At 40.8% G+C, this 19,704-nt stretch overlaps 1 protein-coding gene across 2 annotated transcripts; it reads left to right on the plus strand.

Moving 5' to 3' along the window:
- Positions 1–224: 224 nt before the first annotated feature.
- LOC121558677 (gamma-sarcoglycan) lies at positions 225–15,341 on the plus strand. 2 transcript variants are annotated; one of them, XM_041872079.2, is made up of 8 exons: positions 225–536; positions 3,926–4,123; positions 6,770–6,874; positions 7,716–7,803; positions 8,612–8,728; positions 9,826–9,898; positions 10,041–10,164; positions 14,534–15,341. In XM_041872079.2, exons 2-8 carry the CDS (start codon positions 3,929–3,931, stop codon positions 14,699–14,701), a joined length of 870 nt encoding a protein of 289 aa, XP_041728013.1. In that variant the 5' UTR covers positions 225–536; positions 3,926–3,928; the 3' UTR covers positions 14,702–15,341. The 2 variants fall into 2 exon arrangements, with proteins under 2 accessions (XP_041728013.1, XP_041728024.1); XM_041872090.2 differs by having other exon boundaries at positions 226–536; positions 3,929–4,123.
- The last annotated feature ends 4,363 nt before the right edge of the window (positions 15,342–19,704 follow it).

The following is a 19,704-nucleotide window of genomic DNA, read 5'->3' on the forward strand; positions in this document are numbered from 1 at the left end:
CAGCCCTCCACAAGATCAAGCAGGTCTACCTGTCATACTGAAGCTGTCAAGAAGACCACCGCCAAACTCCCAAGTGAAAGCTATAACTGAAGCTTCTTAAATTAGACTCAAGCTCATGCTTTGCCGGTGACTCACACTGGTATTCATGGAAGCTAAGGGCACTAATCAGATTCCAGACAACTGTGATTTCCCACCTCGACACTTTTGAAAGTATTTCTCAGAGTCCCAGACACCCTGCTGTATCAATGAGCAGTAGCTGCTCAGAGCGACATGATTTGGGAGGGTAATCAAAAAAAATAAGGGAAGCCCAAGGTAGAGAGAGGTACATTTGATATGCAGGAAGTGGGAGCGCCGTCTCGTGGTGATTAGTTGGGGCAGTTCCATGGCTAGATTTATGGCACGCAGCTGTTGAACGCCTGACAGACATCTGAGGCAAGGGCTCCACCACTGCTACCCCTTTTGCTGCTGCTGCTGCTTCAGAAGAGCTCTGTTTGCTACAGGAGAGGAGAGGAAGCTAGCTGTCTCAGCACACAAAGGTAGGCAACATGCTCTGCTTGTCATTGTTACTGTACTAGTCAGTGCTCTGAATATCTGCAGCTTTTGAATACTCTAGTGTTTCAACTCTCAAGTCTTCACAGTCTAGACTTTGACCTGTCTTGTGTGAGTGTCTGGTGGTGACATTGGTGTCCTTATTGTTTTGCTTGTTTGGGTTCACTTTGTTTTTATTTTAGATTTGTGTTTTTTATAGAAAGACAATCTTGAATTTAAATGTAAGTGGATTTATTGTGCCAGAACTATTGTTTTATGTGCTGGTAATAATTTTACCATACATGGTCAAGAATATTGGAAGACAGAAAAAAGTTATGTCAATGTACTTCAGTTATAATTTAAGTTAATTTCCCTTGTTACTGTATCATATTATTCTGTTGATTAGTTTTGCTCATGTTATGTCCTGTGGCTCATTTTAAATTTAGAACCCAATGCTATGCCCTATTTTTAGAAGTGGAAGCATTACAGCAGATGGGAGATATGGACATAGCAGCTTAGACAGAGACAAAACACTTAGCAAAGAACGGAGAGGGCTTGGCTTTCGATCGCCTTCTTTCCCACAGCTCAAATCTGAGCTCCTCTGAGTTTTGTTTTCCCCCCCAGCAGTCTTTATAAGTGAATATCCTCCAGCTAACTCACTATGAGGCTTTAGAAGTTCTGCTGGCACCTGAGCAGGTCAAAGTGAGGTGCTAAGAGAAGCCTGGAATCTCAATTAGAGTCAGACCCTAGTGATTTAGACAGGCAGGCAGCAGTATACATAGTACTGCTACAGCCCTTTAGCTTCACATGAGTGAAGACAGAACAGGGCAGTAAAAGTAGCATCACTGGTTTGAGGTTAATGGACAAGGGCCCCAAGATAAAAAGCAACGGTAAAAGTCTATGAGGTGAACTCATTACTCTTCATAACAGGAGGACAGTGAAATCTTATGGGACTATTGGGCTTTTGAAATGAGTTTTAAAACCCTTTCATGTGATCAGGTCTCATAATGAATTGTGTTCAACTACTAGGCTTGTGTTCTGTGAAAGTCACATGACTAGCATTTTGTTTCCTAAAGCACATTAGATGAGGAGGATTCTTTCCATGGCAGTCCAGTGGCGAGGTTGTTTAAGGAATGTTTATTTGGGTTGCTATGGTAGGATTGGTCTGTGGCTGGGCTGGCACGCTGAAACTGGAGCCTGAAAACATTAAGAAATTCTGCCACCAGGCTGCTCCCACTCGGTTGTTTTAGCAGTAGATCTCCTCCTAATGCTTCTCTTTAAATTAATTAGGGAAAGAAGATTCATTAACAACTCAATTAACATTTCAGAGTTATTCAACCTTTATTATTCATTTAGGCACTCCACAAAGTATTATTACAGTGTAATTGTTTTAAAACATGTATGCTCTTTCTTAAATTCATACTGCCAACACACTGCATGGGCTTCTCTAATTTATACTCTAAGGGTATAAGCCCTGTGTGCATGGTTCTTTTCAGTCAGATGTAGTTTGTATTCGCTATAAGATGGGTCAAGAGGAAACCAATTTTGGGAATTGTTGCAATTCAATTTGTCATTATGATTTATTCTGATGACTCAGTCCAATTAATAATACAAATGAGCATTGATATGAAAAATAAGCATTCCACACAACAAAGATTACCTCCACATTGCCTTGGGTTAGGTTTTTTAGCTACATCGTTTGTGTTGTAGTGAAATAAGGCCTATTTATCACTGCTGGGCTGTGGATACAGTGTGACAGGTCCTGAGGAGAGGTGGATCCTGGTGGGAAGAGATACTCTGGATCCTTTATGCTAACACGCTTGCTGCCTTTGCAAGTTTGCATTTTTATGTTAACAGCAGGAAACAAGCTGTTTGTATCGTCTTCTCTGAAACATCTCTTCCTAGGGGACGGACCCAAGCAGGGAGCATGTATACTATTCATCCATTTACCTTTGATATAGTCACTAAGATATACAGCTAAGGGAGCAACATAGTGATATTCATTAATCATGCATTTATCTGAAAGGTTTTTGGCAAGTTCTGTGGAATTGGAGGTCACAAATTTGGAAGTTTATTTTCCACAGAAAATGTTAAAACTTTGTGAACCAACTAACAAAAATGAGGAGTGATAATAAAAACCAAGCTATAACAGTGCCACACATTGCCAGTTAACTTCCCCAGCCTCTCCAGGTAGGCCTAACCTTATCATTATTGGTTGGGAGCCAGCCAAATTACACTGAGGTGCTGTACTATCTTAGCATCTGTTTATGTCAGGATAGAATTATAGACCACAATGAAAAGTTGCTCCTTAACATGATGGAGACCATGTTTACTCCTGCAATGAGGCGGAGCGTATGTCCATATGTAAATCACCCAAGCTGCTATGTCTCCATTCCAGACGGGCATGAAACAAATCAACCAGACAGTCAGTTTACCATTTGTTTAGTTTTTGTCAACAAGTTGAGATGTCAGTATGCAGTAAACAGCAGATATTGGGGAAACTTGGATGATACAGAAACTATGTTGTGTGGAATGGGTATTTTATTAAACGTGTGCATTTTGCAGTATTGGTGTCAACCAGTGGAGGCTGGTGAGGGGAGGACGGCTCATAGTAATGGCTGGAATGGAGTAGATGGAATGGAATGTTTCATTCCATTCCATCTACTCCATTCCAGCCATTACTATGAGCTGTCCTCCCCTCACCGTTCTCCACTGGTGCTGACAGAGATTAAATTAATTGAACAGATTAATTCATTTGTATCACCTTTATCAGTCACATTTAATCATGGTGTCTGTATATTCAATATTCACTCAATATTACTGGGGTTTTCATGTTGTCTCTGTGTCATATGATCGATCCACCCTTTACAGAAGAGTAGAATGCTTTCAAAAAGACCCCCTGTTCGCTCTAACTGGTCAATAATTGAGATCATTTTGCTCTTATATGACATAAATATGAAGAAGCAGCAAAGCCTTTGCCATTTAGATCTCTGGTACTGTTGATTTATATGAGCATGCATTCCGATAGAACCCAAGAATCACGCTCTGTTCAGTTCTACAGTATATGGTCTGGACTTAAAACTAAAGCCAGTGGAATGAGGAGGAGTTTTCTCTCTCTTGCTGTTAGCCATCTTTGAGTAGATGTTGGAAATATAATCAAGTTTTCCATCAGTGTTATGGACAGATATCCAGCTGATCATTAGTGACGGAGGTCTTTAGAGTCATGAGAACAGGCAGTGTACTGTACATGGTTGCTATTGCTATGAGCCAATTTCCATACGATGAAGCATGATGATGATGATTATAAAGAACTGCCACTTCAGGGTGATGTATAGTCAATGTCAGACGTGTCCATTGATCTAAACTGCCTCTTTCCATGTCCCTGTGTTTTTCCCAGCAGATGGTGAGGGAGCAGTATGTCACAACCACCCAGGACAGCAGTGTCCCTGCCCCTGTCCCTGACTCCATCTATAAGATCGGGATCTACGGTTGGAGGAAGCGCTGCCTCTACCTGTTTGTCCTGCTGCTCATCATCATCCTCACCGTGAACTTTGCCCTCACCATATGGATCCTCCGGGTCATGTGGTTTAACACAGTATGTTGGGTCACTGACATGGCTCTCCAATCACCACTTAGCTCTAGTTCATTAATAACACGTTACCTGACCTTTACAGTAGATGTTTGGGTGGTTGTATGGACAAAACGCCATATAATCTGTCCTGCATCAATGAAAAATTATATATGTTTGTTAATGAGACAGAGAAATATCCCTATAGATGCAAATGTTGATTTATGAAGATGCTCTAGTACAGTGGTCACCAACCGGTCCACTAGGCATTCCTAGCCAATCACTAAACATTTCTGCAGAAAAGCCAACGATAAAGGCTTGCGCTCCTTTATTATTTTTTTTCTTTCGACTTTGCGCTTTTGATGGAAGGTGCATTTGATTTAGAAGCCCTGCACGCTGGGTAGGCAAAGTGTTTCCATTTTTAACATTTTAATTTATCTGTAGTGACAAACCCCGGCCTAACGGCCTGACCACTGACCAGGATAGCCAATCAAATAGCTTGAATCATCGTGCCTATAGGTTCCACGACCCCACAGTAAAGTTTGATATTAGTCACTTGAGATTTCATAATTTTTAAAACCATTACCCGAGAGATTATTATTATTATTATTATAGAAACTGTCAAAGAATACAGCAAAGAGCTGCTGTTTTTATAAGTGAGTTCATGTTTAAGTTATTCATCACTGTCAACTGTTTTTATTCAACACTTTTACTAAACATCAAACGCGTTTCTCCTACTTCCTATTGCGCTGCAGCTGCAATGACTAAAAGGCGCTGGATGCTCAATCGACGTCTGCAGCATTTACCGTTACACATTTTCTCATCGATGAAACATTTGATCTCAATACAGTTTTCTGTTCCCTAAACTAGAATATGTTACGAACAAAGTGGACTACGTTTCGTAGACTTTACCCTTTGCCAACGTTTAAAAAAAAATTGCGTTCTTTAGAAGGAGTGCAAAGGCAAATTGAGTTATTGCACACGCGCACTTCACAGAGTAGGCGTTCCCTAACGGAAATATGCGCATGTATGCTAGAACGCGCCAATAGGATCTCGCTAGCTCGTGCTTGGCTCTGCCCACGTCCTTGCTTGTTCTGCCCACTATGACTCATTTGTTCCCGTTTGAAACGACAGGCTGTGGTCTATCTTGGTTTAGTTATAAATATATTTTACTGAGCCCTCCACATGCCATCCACATGTCGGAGGCGCACAGCGATGCGGTACAGAGGTCAATTTGGCCCCTGCATGACTTCGGAGGCTCAGCAATTGCGTTACACCATCCATTTGGCGCCTCCGACCTAATTTCGGATCAAACATAAATTGGCTCTTAGTAGCCAAGTGTATCGATAGGCCTGCGTTTTTATTATTAGCAGCTCCTCCTGTCTATTTTATTATCGAGGAATATTTCACATTCTCTGGTCATAGGAACACATGAATTTGTGCATGAGGCAGAAATAATGCGGTGCGACTCGAGTTTCGCCATCAATGGGAGGTGTCCCCTCTCTCTGGTCAGCCTCATAGGAGGAAAGAAGAGAGCAGGGACCGTGAGAGGCGGACCCTCTGCTGCTCTCTCCAACCCTCCGCTGAGACTGACCAGCCAATGCAGGTACCATCAGTCCAGTAAAATAAAAAATCAAATTATTTCAATTTATGCTCAGTGATTCAACAACTGATCTATTTTGTTATCAAAGCTCGAGTTTTTGGTCTGAGAAGAACTTAAACTGATTTGATTAATTTTGCATTGGTTTACATTTTTTAAGTCATGTTTAAAAGTGGTAGATCTCGGCTTGCTTTTTGACTGTGAAAGTGATCTTGACTCAGAAAAGGTTGGTGACTGTTCTAGAAGCCCAGTTTATACCTGCTTCTAACTTGCGTCCTTTGTCCTGATCTTGTCCACATTCTGATTGTGCCCACATTTTTAGACAGGTGTAGACAATCAAAAGGCACATTGTGATCTGATTGTGATCAGATCATCCTGCCACACTCCGGAGGTAGTTAGAAAACACATTGTGTCTGGATATCTTACAAGTGTAGACTGGACAGAGAAACCATTTAAATCATCATTATTCCGCCCTCTAAAATCCTTGACAGGTGGCACCATTAACTGATTACATCAATATGTGTCTTACAATAAATAAATACTATTTTAAAAGAATAGCTGTGAAATAATTTACATAAAGGAAGAGACCAGGAAATCTGGTCACAATGCAGACAGCATAGCCACGTCTCTTATCCTTGGCATCCAATGGCTGCCTGGTGGGATGAATCAAATCCAACATTTGCCCTCTAGCACAGTAAGCTTAGTTTTATACACATTTCATGATTCCTCCATCCTTTTGGAATATAGCCTGAGAGAAGTAGTTATTAGATGGAATTGAAATCAGAGAATCTGCTTTTGTTTCACACTGGATCATTATCAAAGTCACTATTGCCTGGGGTGCTATGAATCATATATTCACTGCAGTGTGGTTAACTCCCAACACTATACCCAGCAGAGACCATCACCTAAAATAGATTCACTCACCATCCAGAATTAGAAACCACATGGTGTCACAAGAATCCTTGGGGACACAGTATGGTCATGGTTAGTGAGTGAATTTCTTGTAGGATACCCTGTGCAATGCCTTTTCTCTGATGCATTGCTGAGTTAATTCTTTCTGCTTGTCATTGCAGGAAGGGATGGGACACCTAAAAGTAACATCGGACGGAGTGAGGCTTGAGGATGGCGAGTCAGAGTTCCTCTTTCCTCTCTACGCCCAAGAGATCCACTCCAGAGAGGTAAGCAAACAGGCTACTACACTCCTCCTCTTCCTTCTCCTCTTCTTCCTCCTCCTCCTCCTGCTCCTCCTCCTCAAACACTCACACCCAGTCCAATAGGGTTGTGTTGAATAAAGTGGTCTGGTTTCCCAAGCTTTGACTCACTGTCAGGAAACCATAGAGACCAAAGTTGATTGTTTGTTGAATCTAGGAGCGCTTTCTGTTAAAAATGCTGGGCAATTACATCAAAAAAGCTTTCCTGAGGTATAGTCATTAGATGCGCTGTATTTTGACATCACTCTCTTGCGTAGTTGGGAAATGTTTCTTACTCAGTAAGCTTTGGCAGTCCCTGTGGATGCACAGTGCAGCGAGTTCCTCATTAACCTCCTGGATATTTGTGGTGGAAAACAGTCGATGGTGTGCAATCGAGCAGCAGACGGTAACACTTTGCAGCAGTTGTCTACATGTTTATGGTTTTTCCTCATTGTGCTGTGTTTTCCCCCACTCTGTCTTTGAGCTTCATTAAAAAGGCAATGTATTCACCATTTATGGACCGACACTTTCATCACTGAAGTCGACAGTTTCTAATTAGATTCAGCGTTCATTATACTCAACCTGCTTTTCACGACTCGCCCAAATAAGCTAAATCTCTTTAGCCTATTGTAAATAATAGTGTTTTCTGGAAGGTACGAGTGAGGACCAGGTACTTGAACCTGTGAGCATAACGATACATTTTGTAGCATTCATTGGCAATGCATCATTTTGTGTTGTGCCCCATGTTCAATTACAGTCCTGTCCAGTGATATCTGATAATGACGTGCACAGGATGCTCATTGATGACCCAAGAGTAATTTTTTTCCAGGACTCCTCTCTCCTAGTGAACTCGTCAGAAAACGTCACCCTCAATGCCCGCAATGAAAATAATGATGTCACAGGAAGTCTCTCCGTAGGTAAGAGGACAGAAAACACACACCTACACATATACAGCATGCTGGCAATGTTCATAAATTGCACTATTCAACTGATATATGGAGACTTCAGCAATGTCATTCATGGACTTGTCCTGCAGCTGTACTGTATGTAATACAACATTAGCAATGACAAAAACGCATCTCCCCTTTCATATTCCATCAGATTGCCATTAAAACCCCATGCCCAGCTTTCTATCACCAGTACCAGAATGGCCTATCTGTTACACCAAGGGCCTCAGGCCTACAGAGACTATTATTTGTGCACCTTTTATGGCTTGCCAGCGGGGTTCGTAGAGGAGTGTGCCGTAATTAGAGGGGTAACAAACGACTTAACTAATTACAGTGTTTCACGAGGCTGTTATGTATTCTTGGTCATTATGCCATAAAAGGCATTGACCCATCTATGTGACCCTCTGTGAAGGAAGTTTAAGGCTTTTAAAGACCAGTTATTTGGTCTATTCCCCCTCAGACGTACTGTAAGTCGTTTGGAAAGAACATCTTGTTCTGTTCTTTTATAGAAGATGGTATTGAAGTGTATTAAATATCTCACTGGCCTATTTCTTCCCGGAGACAGTTGGACAGTAGGCCTACTGGCACCCTGGCTTTATTTCCTATGAGAGAGAGGTGACAAAGTGGAAGAATTCATCCAAATGTTAAAGCTGCGTGCATCATTTACATGTTTTAGTGATACAGCATATGATATCTCAATTATGCTAAGCCTATGTCTCCCAGTCCCACAGCTTTGACTGCTTCTGGTCTCTAATAATTCTCCCTGGTGTCATTTCAGGTCCAGATGTGGCCCAGGGAAATGCACAGAACTTTGTCATCAGCTCCAACACCAAGACGCTGTTTTCTGCAGATGACAAAGAGGTGGTTGTTGGGACAGACAAGCTCCGTGTCACAGGTACAATCATGTCTGCAGTGTCAGTGTCACACCACTTAGCCCATACATGTGTATACAGCATTACAGATAGGACATACAAACAGGGTTTTCATTCATTTTCTTGTAATTTAAAGGAATGAGAGCAATGTACTGAATCACTCAGTGTTTTCTTACATATCAAAGTAATTAATTTTCATTTGACATGGTAGTTACTGGACTGGAGCAGTTTATGACTTTTTCAGCAAAGTTGTCCTTGAAAAGGTATTAAAAGTCAAAAGCTCATTCATCTAAAAATGACAGGAAAGATGACAGAAACACTGCTTTTGAATTTAAGTTCATTTATAATTAAAGTATATTTATAATATAACGTAAATTGAAGCTACAGTAACTAAGAACTGAAGTCGAACATATCAGAGTCCATCCAATTAATTATAGACTGTATGCTCAAGTTCTCTATCTTCCCTAAATATCTTTGTTGTGTCCAATTTTAGTATTGATGGGAGGTCAGTGCCCTCGTGCTGTGTGGGGTAATTAGCTGAAGAGAGTGTCCGTTGATAGCTTCATTATGTCTCGGACATCTGGAGCCTGACGTACCGCTGGACGGTGACGGTCATTTCACTTTAGCAAGACACTGAGCAAAAGTGAACACAACCTTGGCCAGAAAACCATGCACAAACAGAACGAAGCTAAAGATGTGTATACTGTCGCAATATAACTCTCAGACCTAGTGAGACTCTATAGTGTGATGTCAGGTGAGCAGCTTTGCATGCTATTGTAACATACGATTGGCAAAGGCTGGTGGTAATAAAGATGTAATTAGCTAGCCGAGGGAGCTGTCATCCACCGTGATTAAAGCACTGCAAACATTCTCTCTCTCCTTCAAGTCTGGTGGTTGGAGGTGACTCTGAGCCAGTGCACATGTCATCCTCTCACTAACACCAGTTGACAAGCACCTAGGGAAACAATTGACTGCCAGGACCTGTAGACCCACTCACAGTACATAGCAGAATTAAATAGAACACTATATGTAACATGTATCTCTATAGTAACACTGATGATGTTTCATTGTAATTGACTATCAACTTAATGAGGAGCACCTTGTGTTTGTTTTTATTTAGGTCCAGAAGGTGCCTTGTTTGAACACTCTGTAGAGACGCCCCTGCTCAAAGCTGAGCCCTTCAAAGACTTGAGGTAGATGTTGGATCCCATAACCATTGACATCTTGGAAGAGGCCAATATGAAATATTAACTCTTAATTCCAAGCAGTTTATTGATTGTTTTATCACAGTCATATGTGGAATTGATCAAACTGATGTTCTCCTGTGTGTTTCAGGCTGGAGTCTCCAACCCGCTCTCTCAGCATGGATGCACCAAAGGGAGTCTTTGTCAAAGCACTGGCCGGGAACATCGAGGCTGCATCTAACATGGATGTTCTATTGCACTCCAGTGAAGGACTGGTGAGGCAATGTGTGATTTACTTGCTATTGACTGACAGTACTGTACTTATATTTTACACTACGTGACAGAGACATGTACATTTACTCACTGGCCTTGATATCTATAAATAGCAGCGATGCTGTCCCCTAGTGGCATGTAAATGTACAGTGCATTCGGAAAGTATTAAGACCCCTTGACTTTTTCCAAATTTTGTTACGTTACAGCCTTATTCTAAAATGAATAAAATCGTTTTTTTCCCTCATCAATCTACACACAATACCACATAATGACAAATCCAAAACAGGTTTTTATACATTTTTGCAAAAAAAATAAAAAAATATATCACATTTACATAAGTATTCAGACTCTTTACTCAGTACCTTATTGAAGCACCTTTAGCAGCGATTACAGCCTCGAGTCTTCTTGGGTATGACGCTACAAGCTTGGCACACCTGTATTTGGGGAGTTTCTCCCATTCTTCTCTGCAGATCCTCTCAAGTTCTGTCAGGTTGGATTGGGAGCGTCACTGCACAGCTATTTTCAGATCTCTCCAGAGATGTTCGATCGGGTTCAAATCCGGGCTCTGGCTGGGCCACTCAAGGACATTCAGAGACTTGTCCAGAAGCCTGTGTTGTCTTGGCTGTGTGCTTAGGGTCGTTGTCCTGTTGAAGGTGAACCTTCGCCCCAGTCTGAGGTCCTGAGCACTCTGGAGCAGGTTTCCATCAAGGATCTCTCTGTCCTTTGTTCCGTTCATCTTTCCCTCGAACCTGACTAGTCTCCCAGTCCCTGCCGCTGAAAAACATCCCCACAGCATGATACTGCCATCACCATGCTTCACCGTAGCGATGGTGCCAGGTTTCCTTCAGAAGTGATGCTTAGAATTCAGGCCAAGGAGTTCACAGGCTGTCATCTGCCTTTTACTGAGGAGTGGCTTCCGTCTGGCCACTCTACCATAAAGGCCTGATTGGTGGAGTGCTGCAGAGATGGTTGTCCTTCTGGAAGGTTCTCCCATCTCCACAGAGGAACTCTGGAGCTCTGTCAGAGTGACCATTGGGTTCTTGGTCAGCTCCCTGACCAAGGCCCTTCTCCCTCGATTGCTCAGTTTGGCCGGGCGGCCAGCTCTAGGAAGAGTCTTGGTGGTTCCAAACTTCTTCCATTTAATAATGATGGAGGCCACTGTGTTCTTGGGGACCTTCAATGCTGCAGAAATGTTTTGGTACCCTTCCCCAGATCTGTGCCTCGACACAATTCTGTCTCGGGGCTCTGCGGACAATTCCTTCGACCTCATGGCTTGGTTTTTGCTCTGACATGCACTGTCAACTGTGGGACCTTATATGGACAGGTGTGCGCCTTTCCAAATCATGTCCAATCAATTTAATTGACCACAGGTGGACTCCAATCAAGTTGTAGAAACATCTCAAGGATGATCAATGGAAACAGGATGCACCTGAGCTCAATTTCGGGTCTCATAGCAAAGGGTCTGAATACATATGTAAATATGTTTTATTTTTATTTTTATAGATTTGCAAACATTTCTAAAAACCTGTGTTCGCTTTGTCATTATGGGGTATTGTGTGTAGATCGATGAGGTTTTTTATTTATTTAGTCCATTTTAGAATATGGCTGTATCGTAACAAAATGTGGAAGAAGTCAAGGGGTCTGAATACGTTCCGAATCCACTGTATGTGTTTCAGCAGTGGCATGTATATGAATGTGTTTCATCAGTAGCATGTACACTACCAGTCAAAAGTTTGGACACACCTACTCATTCAAGGGTTTTTCTTTATTTTAACTATTTTTTACATTGTAGAATAATAGTGAAGGCATCAAAACTACGAAATAACACTTATGGAATCATGTAGTAACCCAAAAAGTGTTAAACAAATCAAAATGTATTTTATAGCCACCTGGAATGCAATTCAATTAACAGGTGTGCCTTGTTAATTTGTGGAATTTATTTCCTTCTTAATGTGTTTGAGCCAATCAGTTGTGTTGTGACAAGGTAGGGGGGGGGTATACAGAAGATAGCCCTATTTGGTAAAAGACCAAGTCCATATTATAGCAAGAACAGCTCAAATAAGCAAAGAGAAACGACAGTCCATCATTACCTTAAGACATGAAGGTCAGTCAATACGGAACACTTCAAGGACCGCCACAGGAATGGAAGACCCAGAATTACCTCTGCTGCAAAGGATAAGTTAATTAGAGTTACCAGCCTCAGAAATTGCAGCCCAAATAAATGCTTCACAGGGTTCAAGTCACAGACACATCTCAATATCAACTGTTCAGAGGGGACATGTTTGAATCAGGCCTTCATGGTTGAATTGCTGCAAAGAAACCACTACTAAAGGACTCCAATAATAAGAAGAGACCTGCTTGGGCCAAGAAACACGAGCAATGGACATTAGACCGTTGAAATTTGTCCTTTGGTCTGGAGTCCAAATTTGAGATTTTTGGTTCCAACCGCCGTGTCTTTGTGAGACGCGGTGTGGGTGAACGGGTGATCTCTGCATGTGTAGTTCCCACCGTAAAGCATGGAGGAGGAGGTGTTATGGTATGGGGGTGCTTTGCTGGTGACACTGTCTACGATTTATTTAGAATTCAAGGCACGCTTAACCAGCATGGCTACCACAGCATTCTGCAGTGATACGCCATCCCAACTGGTTTGGGCTTAGTGGGACTATCATTTGTTTTTCAACAGGACAATGACCCAACACACCTCCAGGCTGTGTAAGGGCTATTTTACCAAGAAGGAGAGTGATGGAGTGCTGCATCAGATGACCTGGCCTCCACAATCCCCCGACCTCAACCCAATTGAGATGGTTTGGGATGAGTCGGACCGCAGAGTGAAGGAAAAGCAGCCAACAAATGCTCAGCATATGTGGGAACTCCATCAAGACTGTTAGAAAAGCATTCCAGGTGAAGCTGGTTGAGAGAATGCCAAGAGTTTGCAAAGCTGTCATCAAGGCAAAGGGTGGCTATTTGAAGAATCTCAAATCTCAAATATATTTTGATTTGTTTAACACTTTTGGGGTTACTACATGATTCCAAATGTGTTATTTCATAGTTTTGATGTCTTCACTATTATTCTACAATGTAGAAAATAGTAAAAATAAAGAAAAACCCTTGAATGAGTAGGTGTTCTAAAACGTTTGACCAGTAGTGTATACAGTTGAAGTCAGAAGTTTACATACACTTAGGTTGGAGTCATTAAAAATTGTTTTTCAACCACTCCACACATTTCTTGTTAACAAACTATAGTTTTGGCATGTCGGTTAGGACATCTACTTTGTGCATGACACAAGTAATATTTCCAACAATTGTTTACAAACAGATTATTTCACTTATAATTCACTGTGTCACAATTCCAGTGGGTTAGAAGTTTACATACACTAAGTTGACTGTGCCTTTAAACAGCTTGGAAAATTCCAGAAAATTATGTCATGGCTTTAGATGCTTCTGATAGGCTAATTGACATCATTTGAGTCAATTGGAGGTGTACCTGTGGATGTATTTCAAGGCCTACCTTCAAACTCAGTGCCTCTTTGCTTGACATCATGGGAAAATCAAAAGAAATCAGCCAAGACCTCAGAAAAAAAATTGCAGACCTCCACAAGTCTGGTTCATCCTTGGGAGCAATTTCCAAACACCCGAAGGTACCATGTTCATCTGTACAAACAATAGTACGCAAGTATAAACACCATGGGACCACGCAGCCGTCATACAACTCAGGAAGGAGACGTGTTCTGTCTCCTAGAGATGAACGTACTTTGGTGCAAAAAGTGCAGATCAATCACAGAACAACATCAAAGGAGCTTGTGAAGATGCTGGAAGAAACAGGTACAAAAGTATCTATATCCACAGTAAAACAAGTCCTATATCGACATAACCTGAAAGGCCGCTCAGCAAGGAAGAAGCCACTGCTACAAAACTACCATAAAAAAGCCAGACTACGGTTTGCAACTGCACATGGGGACAAAGATCGTACTTTTTGGAGAAATGTCCTCTGGTCTGATGAAACAAAAATATAACTGTTTGGCCATAATGACCCTCATTATGTTTGGAGGAAAAAGGGAGTACTTGCAATTTAAAGGCAATGCTACCAAATACTAATTGAGTGTATGTAAACTTCTGACCCACTGGCAATGTGATGAAAGAAATAAAAGCTGAAATAAATCATTCTCTCTACAATTATTCTGACATTTCACATTCTTAAAATAAAGTGGTGATCCTAACTGACCTAAGACAGGGAAGTTTTATTAGGGAATTGTGAAAAACTGAGTTTAAATGTATTTGGCTAAGGTGTATGTAAACTTCCGACTTCAACTGTATGTGTGTTTCAGCAGTGGTGCGTCTGACCCCGCCCTTTGTTGTGTGTTGTCTGTGTAGGTGATTCTGGATGCCGAGACGGTGCGTCTGCCTAATCTCCCCCTGGGACAAGGAGGGGTGTCTGGAAACACTCAGGGACTCTACGAAGTGTGTGTTTGTCCCAGCGGAAAGCTGTTCCTGTCCAAGGCCGCGGTCACCTCCACGTGCAGCGAAAGCCAAGAGTGCTAGTGAGTGTCTTTGGCATCTGATTATTCCCTGGTGAATGAAAATGCCTTCATATTGGGTACTCTGAAACACTTTCATAGGAATCCTCAAAAAGGCACTTTTCATATCTGAACAACACTGCCAGTTGAACTGCAGACATATCCTCCTAAGTAATTATTCCATGGTTCATTTTATTGATGGAAGTTACATTTGAGACTATTTTACTATGTAACTAAACAGTGACATGACAACTTTATACCGTATAGTTGTTGATACCATCTTATGTTTACACTGATTGAGATGATTGTTTATTTTATATAATTATGGTATTATGGCTGGGCAATGAGGAGCTGGTTAACAGATTACATCCTATGCAATATGTTTTTTGTGATGCAATAATATAGGACATTATGTGTGCCAGGATTTTCCTGGACCCAGATGAAGCCTAGTCCACCATGGAGAATCTCCCATTGAAAGTGATTTTTAGTGTAGGCTTAATCTGAGGCCGGAAAACCGGCCCTTAGTGGATTCATATGTTGTGCATGTGGCTAGAAAAGCATGATATGATCTAGTCTGTAGATACACTGAGGAATACCTTCCTAATAGTTTTGATACACACGGGAAACTGTTGTGTGAAAAACTTAGCAGGGTTGCAGTTCTTGACACAAACCGGTGTGCCTGGCACCTACTACCATACCCCGTTCAAAGGCACTTAAATCCTTTGTCTTGCCCGTTCACCCTCTGAATGGCACACATACACAATCCATAGCTCAATTGTCTCAAGGCTTAATTATCCTTCTTTAACCTGTCTCCTCCCCTTCATCTACACTGATTGAAGTGGATTTGACATCAATAAGGGGTCATAGCTTTCATCTGGATTCACCTGGTCAGTTTATGTCATGAAAAGAGCAGGTGTTCTTAATGTTTGTATATCAGTGTATAATATAGTTAGTACAAATACAACCTAGTTATTGTCTAAGAAATAGAATAGAAAATAGATGTACAGTTGAATGCCTTTGTTTGTGTTACAAATCCATTATGCAATGTTGAGCAATCTGATACATCTGTAAATCGCTCTGGATAAGAGCGTCTGCTAAATAACTAAAATGTAAAATGTAAATATGATCCTTTTGCTCAAGATTTTACTGTGTTTTCCCAAGTACTTAATTTCATCTCACAGTTCACCAGCTGCCACTGTGTTTCTGTTGGTTTTTTCATTTATGCATTTATTGTGTGAAATGTTTTTTATATTGGAGTTTAGATTAGTCAGTCAAACTAATCAGTATATTGTAGGTAATAACTTTGTAATAATGGGAAATTAAAGGGATAGTGTGACATTTTGGCAACTTTTTCTTCTTAATCTTTCCAGTCAGATGAACTCATGGATACCATTTGTATGTCTCTGCGTGCAGTTTGAAGGAAGTTGAAGGTACTTTCTGGAGTCATTGCTAACTAGTGCAATGACTGGAAGTGTACTGGAACAGCTAGGATGCATTTTCACCACTCTCTCAAATTTGCTTTATTTTGTTTATCAATACATCATTGTGTTTCTATCGCCTGCCATGGTATAGGCTCTGAAATAGGCTATGATGTCGCACTCCTAATCCTATTGCACAGCAATACTGTAGCCTACCCATAGCCTACTGTCACATGTCATGGCTACCGGTCTATTTACTTTCGAGCATGCTTGGCTATTTAATTAGCGATTGATAAATGGTAGCCTACTGTTTGTTGTGTAGTGGGAATAATTGAAATCAGTCATGTCAGTAAAGGAGACGTCCTGCAATAGGATTATGATTTAGACCTATATAATAAAAGTAAAATAAACATTTTAGACAACACACTGCTATACTATCTCCTTACCAATGGCAAATGCATCTGTTTTATCATTAGGCATACGTTTGAATGTTTTTATTAGCATACCATCATTATAATTCCTGTGCATCAAACACCTCCCATTTTCCCCAAACAAACAATAAGCCTATTTGTTGCAATACAGTTGATCAACCTTCTAAAAGTTGTGCACACGCATTGTTGGAGATTTGCGTGGGGATATGCACACTTTTCTGTCATGTTCACAATTGATAAATAACAACCGCTGCAGGAAAACTGGCGCACGCAAGGTTTAGAGTATTTTTTGTGCGCACGCACCTTTGATAAATGAGGCCCCTGTTGCCTATGTGTTCTACTACTTTAGGGAATATTTATTGTACTTTTTGATTTGAGCAAAAATGTTAGCTTGTTGTTATCTTGTCACGACCTTGACTGTAATCTAGATTATAATAAGTTACTGTTCACTGTTAACCCATGTTGTATCGTTTTATGTGTGTTTGCTTGTTGTTACAGTATAGTATGAATGTTTTAAATATTCTAAAGTCCTCAGTGAAGTTGAGGATGTTTTGATAAATTGTGGAACATGTGTGGCAGGTTTTGTATGTTTGAATAAAACATTTGTGCTATTCTTGTAAGAATAAGCTCCTGTCTTTTTAACAGAATCAAATGTATGTTTCATTGTTTAAAATTATGTATCTGAAAATACATTTTCCATGAACATTATAAATACCAGGGGGGCAAAAAGGATAATCTCTTTATTTTAAAGTTCCATGATCACCTTCTTTCTGTCTTGCGACAATTAGTAGTCCAATGCGTATTACTTATCTTTCCATAATGTATAGCACTGATGCACTCTACTGGAGCACTTCTGCAACAGTAGTACATCATAAAAATTCAGAAGCCATGGCTCAGAGAGACAAAATAGTCAAACATGCAGTATTTCCTGGTCTTTGTTCACATGTCCATAGACAATCCCATGCCACTACCTATAGTCACAGAATACATGCCCATACATTGGGATACTTGTTACTTCTCCAGTGTTTCTGTATTTAATTCCTGTTCCAGTTATAACCAATTCATTAGTTACACTATTCAAGTTCAAATGAAACAAAATATATTTAAAAAATAATAATATATACAGTGGGGGGAAAAAAGTATTTAGTCAGCCACCAATTGTGCAAGTTCTCCCACTTAAAAAGATGAGAGAGGCCTGTAATTTTCATCATAGGTACACGTCAACTATGACAGACAAAATGAGAATTTTTTTCTCCAGAAAATCACATTGTAGGATTTTTAATGAATTTATTTGCTAATTATGGTGGAAAATAAGTATTTGGTCAATAACAAAAGTTTCTCAATACTTTGTTATATACCCTTTGTTGGCAATGACACAGGTCAAACGTTTTCTGTAAGTCTTCAGAAGGTTTTCACACACTGTTGCTGGTATTTTGGCCCATTCCTCCATGCATATCTCCTCTAGAGCAGTGATGTTTTGGGGCTGTCGCTGGGCAACACAGACTTTCAACTCCCTCCAAAGATTTTCTATGGGGTTGAGATCTGGAGACTGGCTAGGCCACTCCAGGACCTTGAAATGCTTCTTACGAAGCCACTCCTTCGTTGCCCGGGCGGTGTGTTTGGGATCATTGTCATGCTGAAAGACCCAGCCACGTTTTATCTTCAATGCCCTTGCTGATGGAAGGAGGTTTTCACTCAAAATCTCACGATACATGGCCCCATTCATTCTTTCCTTTACACGGATCAGTCGTCCTGGTCCCTTTGCAGAAAAACAGCCCCAAAGCATGATGTTTCCACCCCCATGCTTCACAGTAGGTATGGTGTTCTTTGGATGCAACTCAGCATTCTTTGTCCTCCAAACACGACGAGTTGAGTTTTTACCAAAAAGTTCTATTTTGGTTTCATTTGACCATATGACATTCTCCCAATCCTCTTCTGGATCACCCAAATGCACTCTAGCAAACTTCAGACGGGCCTGGACATGTACTGGCTTAAGCAGGGGGACACGTCTGGCACTGCAGGATTTGAGTCCCTGGCGGCGTAGTGTGTTACTGATGGTAGGCTTTGTTACTTTGGTCCCAGCTCTCTGCAGGTCATTCACTAGGTCCCCCCGTGTGGTTCTGGGATTTTTGCTCACCGTTCTTGTGATCATTTTAACCCCACGGGGTGAGATCTTGCGTGGAGCCCCAGATCGAGGGAGATTATCAGTGGTCTTGTATGTCTTCCATTTCCTAATAATTGCTCCCACAGTTGATTTCTTCAAACCAAGCTGCTTACCTATTGCAGATTCAGTCTTCCCAGCCTGGTGCAGGTCTACAATTTTGTTTCTGGTGTCCTTTGACAGCTCTTTGGTCTTGGCCATAGTGGAGTTTGGAGTGTGACTGTTTGAGGTTGTGGACAGGTGTCTTTTATACTGATAACAAGTTCAAACAGGTGCCATTAATACAGGTAACGAGTGGAGGACAGAGGAGCCTCTTAAAGAAGAAGTTACAGGTCTGTGAGAGCCAGAAATCTTGCTTGTTTGTAGGTGACCAAATACTTATTTTCCACCATAATTTGCAAATAAATTCATTAAAAATCCTACAATGTGATTTTCTGGATTTTTTTTGGATGAAAATTACAGGCCTCTCTCATCTTTTTAAGTGGGAGAACTTGCACAATTGGTGGCTGACTAAATACTTTTTTCCCCCACTGATATATATATATATATATATATATATATATATATATATATATATATATATATATATATATATATATACAGTGAGGAAAAAAAATATTTGATCCCCTGCTGATTTTGTACGTTTGCCAACTGACAAAGAAATGATCAGTCTATAATTTTAATAATAGGTTTATTTGAACAGTGAGAGACAGAATAACAACAAAAAATCCAGAAAAACGTATGTCAAAAATGTTATAAATGGATTTGCATTTTAATAAGGGAAATAAGTATTTGACCCCCTCTCAATCAGAAAGATTTCTGGCTCCCAGGTGTCTTTTATACAGGTAACGAGCTGAGATTAGGAGCACACTCTTAAAGGGAGTGCTCCTAATCTCAGTTTTTTACCTGTATAAAAGACACCTGTCCACAGAAGCAATCAATCAATCAGATTCCAAACTCTCCACCATGGCCAAGACCAAAGAGCTCTCCAAGGATGTCAGGGACAAGGTTGTAGACC

The sequence above is a fragment of the Coregonus clupeaformis genome, chromosome 5 (genome assembly GCF_020615455.1).
Source record: "Coregonus clupeaformis isolate EN_2021a chromosome 5, ASM2061545v1, whole genome shotgun sequence".
Lineage (NCBI taxonomy): Eukaryota > Metazoa > Chordata > Actinopteri > Salmoniformes > Salmonidae > Coregonus > Coregonus clupeaformis.

What these genes read in the sequence shown, in the direction of transcription:
- LOC121558677 (XM_041872079.2), top strand. Translation starts at nt 3,929, where the DNA reads ATGGTGAGGGAGCAGTATGTCACAACCACCCAGGACAGCAGTGTCCCT. An exon ending in AAGAGATCCACTCCAGAGAG is followed by an intron (nt 6,875 to 7,715) that starts GTAAGCAAACAG and finishes ATTTTTTTCCAG; the next exon opens with GACTCCTCTCTCCTAGTGAA. An exon ending in GAGCCCTTCAAAGACTTGAG is followed by an intron (nt 9,899 to 10,040) that starts GTAGATGTTGGA and finishes TGTGTGTTTCAG; the next exon opens with GCTGGAGTCTCCAACCCGCT.